General features: G+C 38.7%; 1 protein-coding gene across 1 annotated transcript; it reads left to right on the top strand.

Annotated features, from left to right (window-relative positions):
• Positions 1-10,639: 10,639 nt before the first annotated feature.
• On the top strand, positions 10,640-14,679 carry lysmd4 (LysM, putative peptidoglycan-binding, domain containing 4). The gene is made up of 3 exons (XM_007566418.2): positions 10,640-10,745; positions 12,225-12,487; positions 12,570-14,679. Exons 2-3 carry the CDS (start codon positions 12,239-12,241, stop codon positions 13,068-13,070), a joined length of 750 nt encoding a protein of 249 aa, XP_007566480.1. The 5' UTR covers positions 10,640-10,745; positions 12,225-12,238; the 3' UTR covers positions 13,071-14,679.
• The last annotated feature ends 1,858 nt before the right edge of the window (positions 14,680-16,537 follow it).

Here is a 16,537-nt window from a genome sequence, read left to right as displayed (position 1 = left end):
GACTTGGATATGACTCAAAGGAGCCAGAAAGTGGAGGAGATGAAAAGAAGCTTAGTTTCACAACAGAATGTTCAAAAAAGCCAAATCACAAAGTGAAGCTGCTGTATAAAGCTAGTTATATTGTGCCAGCAGAGATCACAAAATCAGGGAGAGTTTGAAAAAACGGTGCATGATGAAAGTTTGTGACCTCTTGTGCCCAGAGAAAAAACAAGCATGTTCAAATGTGAGCCCGAGCAGAAACACTGTAGCTGATCGCACCTGTGATCTTGCCACCAATCTGTATGACCATCTAATGGAAAAGGGAAAAGATTTGGTGGCATTCTCCCTTGCTGTTGATGAGAGCAGCAACGGGTCTGATATTGCGCAGCTATCAGTCTTCATCCGTGGAGTGGACTCAGATCTGTGTGTTTACGGAGGAACTTTTGGGATTAAAATCCGTGCATGGCACAACCACAGGAAAGGAAATCTTTGAAGAGGTTCCCAAATGTGTAACTGAAATAAAGCTGCCGTGGGATAAACTCGTGGGATTAACGACAGATGGTGTGCCAGCGATGTCCGGTCAAAAAAAAGTGGACTGGTTGGCATTGTCTGGGAGAAGATGCGAGAAGAGAACTGTGCAGGTGAGGTAACTGTTTATCACTGCATCAAACAGCTGCTCAAATGCTTTCCATGTTCGGCAGCACTTATCTGTGTGAGCAACTTTTCCCCACGATGAAGATGACCAAAACATTTCACAGGAGTTGTCTGACTGATGAACACCTTTGCTCGATACTGAGGATTTCCTGAGCTCAGAGCCTGAACCCAGACATCAATGAATTAGCACCCTAGAAGAGATGCCAGGTATCTGGCTTGAGCACAACAGATTAGATCAGTGTGGTAACCTGAGCAATAATTAATGTTTCCTTTGTGCACACTGCAAATAGAAAAAAGGTATACAAAGAGATATACAATTTTTATTTACATTTTATTTAATAAATGAATGCCATTTATATATAATTTAATAAAAAATAAATAAAAACGGTATTTGTAATTTCAACATGAGACCTATATTTTCATTCACAAGCAATTCTATGTTGTTAGTTGGGAACATAAAAAAAAACGTAATATGTCTGTAGTTGGAGGGCCCATTTCCGCCTCCTACTCTTAGCTGCAGATAAAACTCACGTGATGTTGTAGGGCCGGCGGACAGAATACTTCGAAGACCTCCTCAATCCCACCTACATGCCTTCCATTGAGGAAGCTAAGCCTGGGGACTCTGGGTCGGGCTCTCCAATCTCTGGGGACGACGTTGCCGAGGTGGTTTAAAAGCTCCTTGGTGGCAGGGCCCCGGGGTGGATGAGAGCTGCCTGGAGTTCCTTAAGGCGCAGCGTCTGCAGTGAAGAGGTCGCTGTACCGGTCCGTCGTGGTGAAAAGGGAGCTGAGTCAAAAAGCAAAGCTCTCGATTTACTGGTCGATCTACGTTCCTACCCTCATCTTTGTTATGAGATTTGGGCTATGACCGGAAGAACAAGATCACGGATACAAGCGACCGAAATGGGTTTGTGTGTCTTTGTGTGTCTGGGCTCTCCCTTAGAGATAGGGTGAGAAGCTTTGTCACCTGGGAAAATCACCGACAATCAGGCAGTCACTAAATAAAGTCCCAAGAATCCGACAGCTGGACGACCAACCAGCTGTTGGATGAGTCCTTCAGACCATCACCAGAACCTGCCCTCATCTGGAGGGCAACCGGGCGGCTGCTTTAAAGTCCCACGTCCACCAGGTGGATGGCCGAACGGCCACAGCCAAACACAATAATCATCCGACAGACGTCCAGGTGGTCGCTGCCGAGTGCCAAGCAGGTCACTTAGAGTCCAAGAGTCCAGGCCCGAAGAGTCCAAGAAGGCCGATCAGGTGACCACCACATCGCACAGAAGGTGCAGGAACCTCATGTGAGTCCTGTCGGAGAGAACCAGGCGGTGAAGCCAGCGGCCGTTGACACCCCTCATGGCATGTTGCCGGTGGAGTCCGGAGACCCCTGAAGGAGGAATAGGAGTGGAACTGGAACAAGAACAAGGGCTGGGACCCCCGGCACAGGAACAGGTGTGGAGGCTGGAACCCCCAGAACTGAAGGGCTGGGACCCCCGGAACTGAATCAGGATCGAGGGCTGGGACCCCTGGCACAGCAACAGGCATGGAGGCAAGTATGTATATATTTTCTTTTTCATTTCCCCGAAATTGGAGGACCAAAACCGACATAATAAGAAATGAAAGGATAAATATATAAATAAAAGAATAAATATATATTTTGATAAGAATTAAAAGCATAAATATATATTTTGATAAGAAATAAAGCATAAATATAAATATATATGTTGATAAGAAATAAAAGTATACATATATATTTTGATAAGAATAAAAGCTTAATATTTAGTTTTTTGTTTTGTTTTTTTCCTTTTCCTTACACATGAGTTTTCGTCATGTAATGTATATATTTTCTTTCTTATTTCCCCTAAACATGCATTTTTGTCAAGAAAAATAGATATTTTGCTTTGTCTTTTTTTGCTTCTCCCTTTTCTGCTCGCTGTATTTATGCACGTTGCACGGCAGCTCAAATTACCAGCAAAGCGTGCGATACCTACCGCGTCCACCAGGGGGACCCCAAGAGCAATTACTTTTTTTCTTTTTGTCTAGAAAACGATTTCTACATACATTATCAAATATATTATTGTAAAAACAAATCACTTCATGATGAAATTGTGTGTGAAATTGTGCGTTTTTGACATTATAATGACACAGAAATCGTTATTAAAAAAACACAAACAAACAAAAAAAAAGGTCTACTGAAGGGGCCACTTGGTGGCCCTGGGGCCCTAAGCGGCTGCTTAGTTTGCTTATGCTTTGGGCCGGCCCTGACAACAGCAGTCACTAAAATCTTGGTGAGGGCCATATTTAAAACACCAAAGTTTAATTTTCCATTTTGGTCTGTCAAATTTGAAACAGACAACAAATTGCCACAATAAAAGGCCGGATTACCAATGGAATATCACAAACTGACTGTTTCTGATCTTCATGTAGTTTATTTTGATATCACCTTTCACAGAGTTAAAGTATGTAATGCATACAGTTTTACTCACAACTGAATATTTTCCACTGCATCCATAAACTCCACTCTTAAAGTGGTGTTAATCTTTCCTCCTTTTGCACCAAAATATGAAACAAACAGAATTTGGAAAATGCTAATGAGGACTATTCTTGTGACTGTGTAAACTTGATTAGCACACTAGCCACAAAAACAACCCCCTAAAGTCCCAGATATTTCAATTTTACATTTACAGTTTAATCATTCTGGCTGAAAAACACTAACAGCTCCTTCTTATCCAAGGTTAAAATAGCTTATGCCCTTGGACAAAAATGGTAAAAGCCACAAATACAGATGGCGTCCCAATCCAGTACCATGCCCCAAATGTCCTAGCCCTGGTACATAGCTAAGGCGAGGTTATACAGAGCCTCAGATCTCATAGGACTGGAGTGTTGGCTCAACGTCAATCCTAGTAATGCAACCTGACACACTGGTGAGGGTGGTGACAGGGCAAGGTTATGTGTCACAGTTCGCTCATGGCCTGCATTAAGACCAGAGCTGCCAGACCTCTGTCTCATGTGAAGGGTCACCCTTAGGGTCTGCAATCCAAATTAATATACCCAACTACAGTTCCATGGCACCTATCAGCAAATTTTAACCTCAGTCTCTCCCGTGAATCTCTTTGTTGCCTAAGATTGTTCCCAGAGCACCACACAATTTTTGACACACAATCAATGGAAGGATTTTACTACTCATTTTATTGTAGTGTGTTCAGTGATGTTTCTGATTGCTATGATGTAAAATGTGGCCAGAAATACATAATTTATATTTAATAGGTAGATAGACAAATACAGACAAACATACATGTTTCTCTTAAAGCTTTAAAACTTGTAAAAGTTTGAAATAATACTGCAGCTAAAGGCCACCTTCAGTTTCACAGTTTGGTATGGGGTATTACTGCCTCAGAACTGAGGACGCTGAGATGACGTTTTGGTTTGAACGTCCCTCGGCTGGTGATGGATTGTTGAATTAGGCCCTTCTGAGTTGTGAATCATGTTCACCTGGGCAGCTGACGTTTAATCAATAAACATCTGAACTGTGCCATGACCCTTAGCCATGGGGATTCAATTTGGTTTCCCCAACACCGACCGCTGCAGGACACCTGCGGATATCTGAGAAAAACATCTAGTAATCTCCGCTTCATTTTCAACATCTACCCACCGCATGCAAACAAAAAATCCTATGCCCTATTCTTTTACAGGTCAGATATTCAAGGTTGTCAATGTTTTCCACACAGCCTAGCAAGTGGTTGTAATCAGACTTGTGTCAACACTTAAACAAGAATGAAAATAACTATAAACACTCTGCCCTTTTAATAATGCTGACATTTTTCCCTGGTTTCTGTTCATTCTGGTTAAAGAATTTTGCAAAAACTTTTGATAGCAATGTGTTCAAGATAAAACATTTAGTAAAAATTATGACTAGTTTTTTTGAATGAGGATGATTGCTGTCACAATGTTTTTGATCTTGCCTTGCGCTCTGGCACATCAAAAATCAAATCAAGGCTTACATTGGTCAAAATCTAAGGAAATGAAGGGGGTGTTCAGGAACATCAAGTGCTAATACATCTTTGAGGTATGTGTGTCACAGCTGATGCACTCCTGTTCTGAATAGTGCATTTGTATTGGGATCAGGCATGTGGAATTTCCAATGTCCTATTCTATTCAAGACAGTTTCATTAGTTTTATGATTCCACTGTTGTCTTGTTTCATTTATTTTATTTTATTTTTATTTTTTTCAGCAGTTGAACTTACTGTCTGCGAGTGTCCCCAAGTCTTAGTGTCCCCAAGTCACCAGGTAATTAGCTGAATTAATTAGAAAATCCAGCAGACCCTTCAGTGTCATTGTTAAGCATATGTCATGCCAGACTAGTCAATGTTTAACTGAGTAGACAGTGTTGCAGAACGGGAGATGAAGCAGTGATATTTGAGTCATTTGCCGTTTACATGGTGTGTGCAAGTTTTATTTATTTATTTTTTTACATGTCTAAAAATTCACCATATTTAATACATTTGGTAGCAAGTTTTGTAGAGCTAAAAATCAATATTCAAATAGGACTGTTCATTGGTTCCATAATGGCCTTATATTATTTTTTGTATACAAACCATGTATGTATTGCTACATCTAACTGTATTAAAGCTGAAATATTAATCAAATTGTGGAGTTGTGAAGTATCAAATAGGCTAAGCTGTGTTACGAAGAGCAGAAGGATCTATCACGAGGTGTAACAAAGCAACAATAAACCAACCAGAGTTGACCTAATCTGGTGTCAGGGTTTAACTTCAGGTCGCTGCCAAATATTTAACACTTAAGCTTGTTTACCGTTAACATGTGGTGTCATTCTAGTCAAACGCTCTGCTTTCCACTTGCTTTTGTTGTGCAAGCTGTAGATTCTTTTGTCTTTTTTTGTAAAAGTGTAGTTCTTTCACTTCAGAAATATTCAATATTTGTAAAAAATATTTCCCAACTGATAAAATTATAATAATTTTTTTTTTAACCTGACACACAGGAACATGATATAATATGGTCATAAAGCAATGAGTTCAGAGATGTGGTGTGCATGAATGTTTCACCTCAATAAATATTTAATCTGAGTGTTAAATCATTTAAAACCAAACCCTTTCTGGTGCTTTGCAGACAACATGATTTCCTTCTTTATCTGCTAAAACTCACTCCCCACCCTTGTCCTCCGGCCCCCTCTCCCTCTCTCTCTCTTTTTCCCTCTCTCTCTCTCTCTCTCTTATTTCTCTCTCCATGAGCTGGACAAGCTGCTCAGTGGCCCTGAAATATGGCGCATCATGCCGCTCTGTTGATCATCGCTCGGTGCTACACCCTGAATCTGAATGCAATGTAAATGATATGATGATTCCCTCTGAGGCAACATTAACTTTACCATCATTCAGCTTTTTCGAGTGCAAAGGTTGACTTCATGAGACAATCAAGTGTTCTGCCATGAGACAATGAACTCGGCAGCAAGCTCCACTCTAAAGTAATGCAGAGGCCATACTCACAAAGTAAAAAATATCAAAAGCAATGTTCTAGTCATTTGATTAAACTGTCAAATAGCAAAACAAGCACAATATCTGGAATTGTTGACTTTATATTTTAATTAAACTATGGTTTTACATCCTGACATAAAATTGGATGTTTTTAGTTTACAATGCTACTTTGTTGACAAAGTCAACTGAATGCCATAGGTCAAAATTAGCAAATACTTGGATGGTATTATATCATGTTTAAACAGTTTCACTTTCTGTTTATCCCTCTATCAGTCACAAATCAAGGCTGTCCAATTCAGAGTGAGCTGTGTGTTATATTAAAAAGTGGTTGCCATGAAGAAACAATGTGTGGCCTCTTTGACAGTTTGTCCAAACCTTTCAATGTCTTCTTATGTCGTTAGATGTTGATATTTCACATTTCAAGAAACGTGATCCCAGGATGTATAAAAATTAAAATAAATAATATAAACTGTAGACTATACCTTCTTTATAATGTGCGTGTATGATTGATATTATAATATTAATGATTCAAACCAAAAAGGTAGACATCCTCAGTTGAGAAAGCCGCACTCTCTTTAGATGGCCAAGACAACAAAGCAACTGTTTATGGTAGGTGCAAACAAAAGCAAAATTAAATTGGGTCAAAATGGACAGCAAGTTAAAATCCATGCAAGGAATTTGCATGTTCGTCTTGTACTCTGACTTCCTCCCACACTTTAAATAACATGCATGCTATCTTTGTTTTTCTAAAGTTCTTACAAGAGTCCTGTATGTCTCTGTGTTACCCTTTGCTGAATTGCAAAACTGCGCAGGGTGTGCCCAGTGAAACCTGGAGACAGGTGTCAGCTCCGTGCCAGGATTCATGCGTGCACATGATGGTTTGTGTTGTGATGCCCTGATTGTTGATCAGTCCAAGGTGTAACTCCAGTCAATGTGGAGTTACAGCCCTCTAACAGGGAGACAAAGATACAGGGTTTGTGTGGAACTGCAGATTTATCCCGTCTTCTCCTCCCAAGACCTGAAATAATTCCCTGCATTTTAATTGATCTGGGGACAGCAAAAAAAACAGGACTTGACCAGGGCACCATTCATGCCTGAACTGGCACTGACCATATTTCACTCCCTTTGAAAGGTGCCATTTAGGTATTACTACCTGCCAGATGGTATTACTACCTGCCAGAAGTAATACCATCTGAGCAGAGTGGTGAGGTACTGATCACTGTAAGAAACCTGCAAATAAAATCACAACAATGGGTTCATCCTGGGCTTCCTTTCATTAAGATGCATGTGTACTGACCACAGGGGTGTATAAATATCAAAGACATGTTCTGTGATCAACTAAATGGTGTAAATTAAGTTTTTAAATACATTTCAAGCTATGACTAAAGTCTCAGTCTAATTAACCTTCATTAGCACACACCTCGTGGAGTGTGACTCAATTACTGTTAGATTGCCAAATCACAAACAAACAAAAAAACTTTGCACACTGTTCGCAATTGCAAGGTGAGATGTTGCACTCTAATGTAGATTTGGGGTTGCAAAAAGAATGACTGACAACTAGTTTTCTGAGACGGTCAAACATAAATTCCATGAAGGATATTGATTATCGAAGGCAAAGAGAAAAATCTTTGTGAGCTGAATGCAGAATAGTAATCACATTTCAAATTTTACAGCTCATGCAAGAAAGTTAGGTAGTATTCTCTCCAGAGGTTGTCTGTCATTTTGACTGGTAGTGTAAAATCTCCAATAGTATTTAATTTGTATTCATTTTAACTAATATTGAACAAGCTGAACAATGAGTCTGTCATCATACATCAAGCAGATGAATGTAATGTTTTCTCTACAGTGACGAAAATCTCTGTGGCTCCAATAACTAGATATAAACAATTAAATAAATTACTCAACTTAAATTATGACTGATTCACCTGCAGTGGCATGAATATACAGTCTCACAATGTCCTCCTTGTCAGCATAGAACTGAATAGCGCACCCATGTAATCAAATGTCTCAAAAGAGATTGCTGCAGAGGCTCTTGTCACAAGACTTTGGATTTAACTTTCATGGGTGTTTTAATGTTCTGCAGGCTGACACACTGGAGACTGAAATTACAGGTGCCACTTCAGTCAAACCAGGGAGCATTTCTCCAGTTGAAGTGATTTGAAGTTAGCAAGACTCTCCGATCAAGGGACTTACTGATCCCGCAAGCACTCGTTTTATCAGGAGGAATTCCTACTGCACGCATTACAAAGCCTCCATAACTTAACACACTGTCAGTCCCTGGATAGTGAGATGAACGGAGTATGGTCTCTAGGTCTGATATGATGCTTAGGTACTTTCATTAGAATCTTTCTTCAATTGATTTAGTTACCTATATTTGGTGTGTAAAGTTGGAAATATCTGCACATGTGGACCAAATGTTCAGAAATGTAATCTGTGATCTATCAAAATGGCATATAACCTTTAAATCTTTCCATTGCCATTTTAATAAAAAAAAAAAAAAAACTGTCAAAGACAGAATATGTTTAGCTTACATGACCTATGATTCTCTGCAATCATGGGTTGTTTCAGAAGAGCTGAACCAACTTCTGTGGACTATGCTTTGTTTTTATCAAAACTGTTTAGTAAATCAATGATCTGAAATATGTCACTTTGGAAATGATGGCTCAAGGCAGGTTTAAATCTCCACTTTTCTAACTTCCACAAGAATCTGCTCAAAGATAGACTGAACTTTTTGTTACTGTTTAAAATTAAAAATCGCTTGCTGATCTTCCGCTCTACAATCTAGGCAAATGCTGCTGTGCCTTTTTCAAATTCTCCCCTTTTCTGGCAAAGTTAACATGGGAATATATTTGAAAATATTCACACAGTTTTGTATATGAGGCTAATACAAACTTGTGTTGGCCATTAAATTCACTCTCAGGACATCAAAGCCCAATGACAGACATTTAAAAGAAACTAACAAAGAATTTAGTGAGTTATGTCTAATATTCTATGTTGTCTTCAGTGGTAAAAAGTCTTGAAAAAGACACCTATATTTATCCGTTTTAAACCCAACATCTTCAATACTATGTAGAATAATAAATGTATGATATGACACAAACATTAGCCTTTAGCAAAAATCTAAAACATGCTGGCTATCTAGTAGCTCATATGAAAGGTCAACACCCCCACCTAGTGGCCAAGAAAGGACTCACCAGTAGCCTGGTTTCTGATCCTGTGACAGTCAGCTTCGAGCACCCCCTCAGCCCAACTCATAAATGAGTGAATACACTGTTAAATGAAAGACATGAAGTGTTGTAATAGTTATGGTGGAGAGCAGAAAATAAATTCAAACATATCTGCTTCAGCAGTAGGTCATTCTGCATGCACAGCTCAGCAATGAGAAGAAGCTGTGACTAAAAAGATTTTGTGTCTTCTGGGCTCTGTCCCCCCTCAGATCATTAATATCTCTGATATTTCTTGGGCATGATATGAAGCTGCTCCAGGCAGTTTTAATTATACCTACTGTTGGGCCTTTTTTGCAGTAGTTCTGAGTTGGGACGGTTTGAATCACTGTTTTGTAGAAGTTAATTTGGCAAGGGAGTTTGTGTGTCTTAGCTGGTGTGCCTTCTTCGAGACATACATCTGTTTCAAAGCATTTGGTGGACATATGAGATGATCAAATTCACTATGATAGTTATTTCAAGGGAACCTAAAACTGTTGACCTCCTACACCTCCACTAAAATATATCTAGAGAGGTACTTTATCTTTGCCACCTTTTTAAGTCAACAACCAGATCCTTAGATTATTTGATGTAGGACAGCTGGTACCTGTCTGTGTGCCATACTGCAAGACTGTTGATATGTTCTCACCAGGAGGTGTGAGTTTTTTTTTTTGTTTTTTTTTTTTTCTGGGTTGACATATGGCAGTGCTGACAGCTAACTTCACTGAAGAATTCTCTCTGTGTCTGAGTGTGTGTCACTTTATGGACACGATGAACATATATTGCCTAAAAAGATGTAAAGAAAAGTTTTTATAACGAGATAAGAGTTTGACAAGAAGAATGAACAGAATAAGACTCCTATTCAAAAACATTAAAGTGGTAATACCTACTTTTTATACACATTTCATTTAACTGGTAGTGTTTTGAAATATTTGTGTGTACTGAAAGAGAGCTGCATTGTCATAATAGTGATTGTATTTTATGAATACAAATTGAGTCATGTGTGCAAAGTTTTGATATTAACACATGGCCCTAAATAAACAAGAAAGTATTTTAAAAGTCTATTATTATTATTATTATTATTATTATTATTATTATTATTTCAACAACTATGGGGTTGCTGGTTTTACTTAAAAGTAAAACTTATATATTGTTTTTTATCGTATTTTGTTTATTTCTGTTAAGTATGATTATTTTTATTCACATACTTAATGTACAGAAAAATTGACTTTTTGTTCGATATAGAAATGGCTTGTAATTTGCAGTTGGAGTCCAGGAGGTGGCGACATTGCATATTTCTTCGACGTGACAATCTGGTGCAGTCCCACGAAAAAGTGGGCTAACCAGTAGCAACAGTAGCAACTCGTCCAGAGCTAACAAGGCCAACCTGGAAGGAGCGATTTGCTACAGTTGCCAAAGCACAAGGTAATGAGGTACAAATGGATTTAAAGAACTAGTTACCGTTAAGTAGAACGTTTCCTTAAGGTGTAACTACATGGTTAGGCTGTATTTATGGCCGAAATAGACAGGTCGATGTGGCAGAAAGTTTGCCAACAGATGAGGAATAGCTAAAGCTAAAGTTGTTAGCCAAAGTTTGTGCTGCATTCAAATGCTCCGTTTGAGCTCCGGGAATTTCTCTATTATCGAGTTGACTTTTGTTGTCACTTTATTTTTTATCACGTATTAGCGCCCCAAGGAGCAAGTGCGATTGGCAATTCAAATCACAGTAAATCCTGCTTTTATGTAGTTATAAATTTGCAATTTAACTTATCTTTTTGCGGGTAGATTATCCTTATATATCATGTACGAATAACTTTGAAAGTCCACGGGTTGCTGGTTGAATTGAATGATTACCTGGAGCTTTTAAAGCAATAATAGACGTCTTAAATTAGAGTTTCGTGCTGTGATAGAAGTGAATAAGGTGTGGGCGCTGTTTAATGAAATACAAAGCTAAATATCTACTATGTGGATAAAATCCATAAATTACCGCATGTCCGCAAAATGTTCAATCGAATGGAATTTCAAATGAAGTATTTTATTTCAGAGCATTGTACGAACCTCTGAAATACCAATCGATATTGATTCTGTGTGTAAATTAAAATTGATACAGTTTTTATAGTTTCAACTATGGGTTAATATACAAAAATGTTGTCCAACAGTTAAAAAAATAGAAATACTTTGTGATGTAATTATAAATAAATTAACTCTGTTGGATGGAATTTAGATGCTGCACTAGCTAATTAAGCACCAAAAGGAGATTTGAAACATTTTTTTGGTATTTAGGTTATATACAAAATGGTTTTTGAGGTAGACTAATCAATGACATGATTGTACTAAAACTACCATGGTGAATCTTTTGCTTACTTTCTATATGATTTGTTTTTGTTTTACTAGTCTCTGGAAGACTTGTCAAATCTCTAGTTGTAGCTGTATCTTTTATAGTAATATTTTCCAAATGCAAATGTGTATAGTACTATGTATATTTTGTGAAAATATGCTATTAACATTAGCTGAAAATGTACTTTTATTTTGGAGGGCCAACTTCAGGCCTCCCTGTTGGTGTTTTTATAATAAGTCACAGCAGGGATTGAGCTGCTCTATTTGGGAAGCATGCAAGACGGTTAGTATGACCACAGAGATGTGAAAATAACCTGATATAAATCTAATTTGCTTTATTTCAAGATGAACCATTGTTGTGCAGTTGCTAAATAACAAATAAATTGCCATATTGCTTAAAAGTTGCTTCCTCATCTCTCACTTGTGCCAGCCCAATATTTAGCAGATATGCTTTCTTGCACCAAACTATTACATTACACAGAATCACTAAAAGGAAATCATTTAAATGACGAGGCTGTGAAATCTTGGAGTAACCGCCCTGTAGTGATTCGGGTTATTTATTCACAGGTTGATGTGTCGTTATGTGGAGGGGGGAGCATGGCCCGCAGGCGTTCCAGGCCCCTGTGGATGTTCATGCCAGTGCAGACGGGCAGGTGTACATGTTCAAGAGGAGGACAAATGAGTCCGCTGTGTCCTCGGACGATGAGGAGCTCAGCGTTGTGGAGACAAGGCGGATGAAGCGAGACAATGTGAGGAATGTCCAGCTGCTGGAGCGAGAGGTTTTAGACGGCGATAGCCTCAACAAGCTTGCCCTGCAATATGGCTGCAAGGTAAAACAAAACACACAGTCTTGTAGCTTTCTTTATTTAAAAAAAAAAATAGGGTTTCAACAGGTCATATTTATCTCCACAGGTTGCTGACTTAAAACGGGTTAACAACCTTATGCAAGAACAAGATTTGTTTGCACTGAAAGTTATCAAAATACCAGTTCAGAAGCACAGCTTTTTGACAGAAACACTCTCAGAACAACATGATCCTCAAGAGGAAGTACCTTGTTCCACTCATGATGGAGCTCCATTTGAGCCACGTGTGCGGGATGTCACAGACTTTCTGATGGAGGTAGACAGCGACATGGACAAACTGATTCAGACCACCCCTGACCATGAAGAAGATTTCTCAGAAAACGCTGGGAGATGGAGGAGATGCGGTTTTGGAAGACGCCGTGTGATGAGTCACGGCGCGGACTGGGGAATCCAGTGGTGGAACGCTTTAGTAGCCATGCTGTTAATAGGGATTGTTCTGCCATTATTTTATTTGATTTACTTCAAAACTAGGGTTAGCGGAGTAGTCTCACCAACTGTTTCGCAGTCATCCGTCTCCTCTTCCAACACAACACAGACACACCGTAGCTAAACAACTTTAAGAACCTGGATAGATCAGGTGAAGAAAAATCTAAAATCCTTTTATATTTGGGTGAAATATAAATACAAGATGAAAATAAGACTGGAGCTAAAAGTCTTTGCTTAAGAAAATTTGTGTCTGAATACCGGCAGTGAATTTCAGTTGAATCAAAACTTTATTGCAGTGAAAGTATATTTAACGTCTTACAGATTTCTTTCACTTTAGTTTTTTGGGGGGGTTTTTTGTCTCTCATTTTTCAGCGCTGCAAGCTCATTTTATTGTCAGAAAAAAAAGAAACCCATCCTGTACAAAGAGAATATTTGAAGATGGTGTCACATATAATTTGATTTAATACACTTTGGGGGAAAACCTTTCCAAACCAACCTGGCTCTATGTGAAAACGTAATTCCCCTTAAGCCTTATAACGGGTTATGCCTCCTGGTTATGTCGCTATCAGACAATTCAGTACGTTGTAAGTTAGTTTTTCAATAATGGCTGTTATAAGAGTACATTTTTTCTTTTATTTGTTTTAGACATTCAGAGGTGAACTTAGTGGTGTGCTCTCAATCATTGTCCAAGTGCACTCGAGCTTATTGTCCTGAGCTGATGGCAGAAATTCTTCCTCAGGATGAGATAATTCATGATTTCATCAGTAATGTTAAATCATTCAGATCCTAAAACAGCGAAGCCGCTCCCAGACCATTACACCACCGAAACGGCTCTGAAACCCTTTCCAGACTGACGACTACTGTCGTGACAAACTTTGTTTCATCTGGTGATGAATTCTTTACAGCCAGACGTGATGTGGCAGTAATCTGGCTTGGGCATGGTCTGTTAAACTGAATGTGCTCCCTAATGTTTCATTTTTCTGACCATGAAATTGGTTTGATGACTTAAAACATTGTGACACAGAAATCTCTAGGAGGGCAAATAACTGTTTCACAGCAAAGTACATGAAGCTTGATTCAGATCCATTAGTTAGCTTTCATGAAGTGAATTTCAAATCCTCCATACAGCTTCACAATCAGGAACATGTGTCATCTGAACTATATTAGGTCAACGTTTTAGATCTATTGCACTACAGTAAGACATTAGGCTTTTCCACCAGGAACAATAAACCTGAGCTTCTTACGCTGTTAGAACCATTCAAGTTTAAACTGTATTTAAGAGATTTTAATGTATTTGTTTGTATTTGTTATTTAGCTGCCATAATGCACCTCATACCTATTTGTCCAGAGGCTGACAGTGCTAAGTGTGATTGTTTACAGTAACTAGGTGTGCAATATGTGTAACCCATTTAATCTTTATCTTACCTCCTGCTACATGTGAAACAGAATGGGGTATATTTTTTAAATCATTTATTGATTGATGATCAAAGTCACATTAAGTGCCTGACGACTTTGTTGTGAGTTGAGTTTGAACAGCCTGAATGAAGAATGAACAGGTGCTCAGTTTCTTTGGTTTGTTTACCTTTTGAAGTGTTACAATATAAGAATGTTGTTAAAATTAGATTGATATCTGAAATACATGATGTTTTTAGCAAAATCTACATGGAAAAGTGACTTGTGTGAAAGTAATATTGTTTTCTGCTTGGTCCAGATTAAATTGAAACTGAAAGTGGGAGTGTCTGAAATTTCCTCTGAAATAGTAATGTAAAAATGTTTTCTTTCACCATCCTTGTTTGCAATGAGAAATGGCTTCAAACACCACAGTTTGTCTTTATTTTCATGTGAAGGAAATATGCAATAATCTTTCTGCTAGCTGACAGTTTGAAGCTTTATCATCTGTCTGTTAATTATTACTAAAAATATGTGTTACAAACAGTACTAAAAGTATATTTACTACAGCAGTTTCCATGTCATTTGCTGGTGTTAGATTAGTATGTGTAATGTAGCTTAATTATTTATTATGCTGACAATTAGTTCAATTGTAATAATTCAGTTTGTACTAAAGTATTAATATTGATTCTCACTTATATCTAATGCATTCCTCCTCTAATTATGCAATAGGTTTTCTGAAATAGGAATAGTTGTCCTCTCAAATTGTTAAGAATAATGAATACAAAACTGCAGCCTTATCAATAGTTACACCCCCTTCATTTAGAAATCAGGGCACAAGTCAGCACTAGATTTGCATGGAACCTAACAAAATATATATTTTTTAATAATGGGAAAGCAACTCAGATTTTAAGCTGTCCTGGTATTTTCAAAAGATGAAGAAACTTAATCAAGATGAGAACTGTAGGTTTGTATGGTAAATTCCCTTTTAGCTACTGAACATGCATGTTTGACTGCACTACTTCAAACAGAAGTACCAGAAGTGAGGGGGGGGCAACAAGCCTCTAAGCCTGAAGAACAAAAGTTGGAATTTGCTGTTCAGCGGCTGAGACTGCCTTTTATTATTCTTTGACCTCAGACCCCCATTTCATAACGTCAGCTCACAAACCCTGCTCTGATGTAGCTCCAGGGCACAGAACTCTGGCACCCAGCCAGCTCCCAGTCTGAACTTATCCTGATGCTGACACACACACACACACACACACACACACACATATATATATATATATATATATATATATAAACAAATGTGTCGTGAGTCCATCAGAGTTCACACTTTGGGGCCGCCTGGGTTTTACGGGGCCGGAAGTTGGGGTTTATTCCAGCACTCTTTTTTTTCTTTTTACACTTCTGGTCTGAGGTGGGGGTCGAAGCGGAGCTGCCTCTGCTCTAACAAAGCACACCCATACAGTCCAGGAGGAGGGTAAATAGAGTGAAAAGATTCATAGCCAAACCCAAGCTCTGCAGCTTTAAGAAGTTTGCACACTTGAGCAGCTGGCAGTGGGCCACTTGGCCAACATAAACACTCCTAATCCCTTTTCCAAAGAGCTTTCAGCACTCATCTTTCTGGCACATAGGCCATTGACTCTCTCTCTTTTTCTAAAATTCTTGACTGGCTGAACTTGCACAACGCTGTCACCAAGAGGCGCTGTCGCACCAAAAACGACAGCGTTGCTGGGTATATGGGGTTGATCATTATTCACTGCTAAGGTATGTGCCTTCCTTTGATTCTCACATGAAGTGAAACAGGTCTCAGTTTTCATTCTTTCTAAGGAGCGATGGGGGCTTAGTTTCATGGTGTCACATTGACTTGAAACCAACAGAGGCATGTGGAGTTAATGACGGCAAACTTTTATATGCTCTTTATTCGTCATCTATGGGCTAGTTTAAATAAATGCTTCTTTAAACAAGGATAGTTGTTCTTTTTATATGTCACTTTCCGCTGGCCTCTACCCAAAAGTGCCTTTAGAAAATAAAATTCTAAAACAGGATTTTAAATAAGCTTAAATGTAGTCAGGATATACTGTGTGTGAGGTTCCGAGGGCTGTCTCTGTGGGGGCAGGGAGATCCGGGGTTTTGATTTCCAGTGCTCCCGGGGGATTTGGCAGACACAGGGTAATTTGTAGTGAAGTTTCCAGCGCA

The sequence above is a fragment of the Poecilia formosa genome, unplaced genomic scaffold (assembly GCF_000485575.1).
Source record: "Poecilia formosa unplaced genomic scaffold, Poecilia_formosa-5.1.2 Scaffold191, whole genome shotgun sequence".
NCBI classification, from domain to species: Eukaryota; Metazoa; Chordata; class Actinopteri; order Cyprinodontiformes; family Poeciliidae; genus Poecilia; species Poecilia formosa.
Note: the sequence above shows the minus strand (reverse complement) of the source record. Positions and strands in the feature narration are given on the sequence as shown.

What these genes read in the sequence shown, in the direction of transcription:
- lysmd4 (XM_007566418.2), top strand. Translation starts at nt 12,239, where the DNA reads ATGTGGAGGGGGGAGCATGGCCCGCAGGCGTTCCAGGCCCCTGTGGAT. An exon ending in CCCTGCAATATGGCTGCAAG is followed by an intron (nt 12,488 to 12,569) that starts GTAAAACAAAAC and finishes TTATCTCCACAG; the next exon opens with GTTGCTGACTTAAAACGGGT.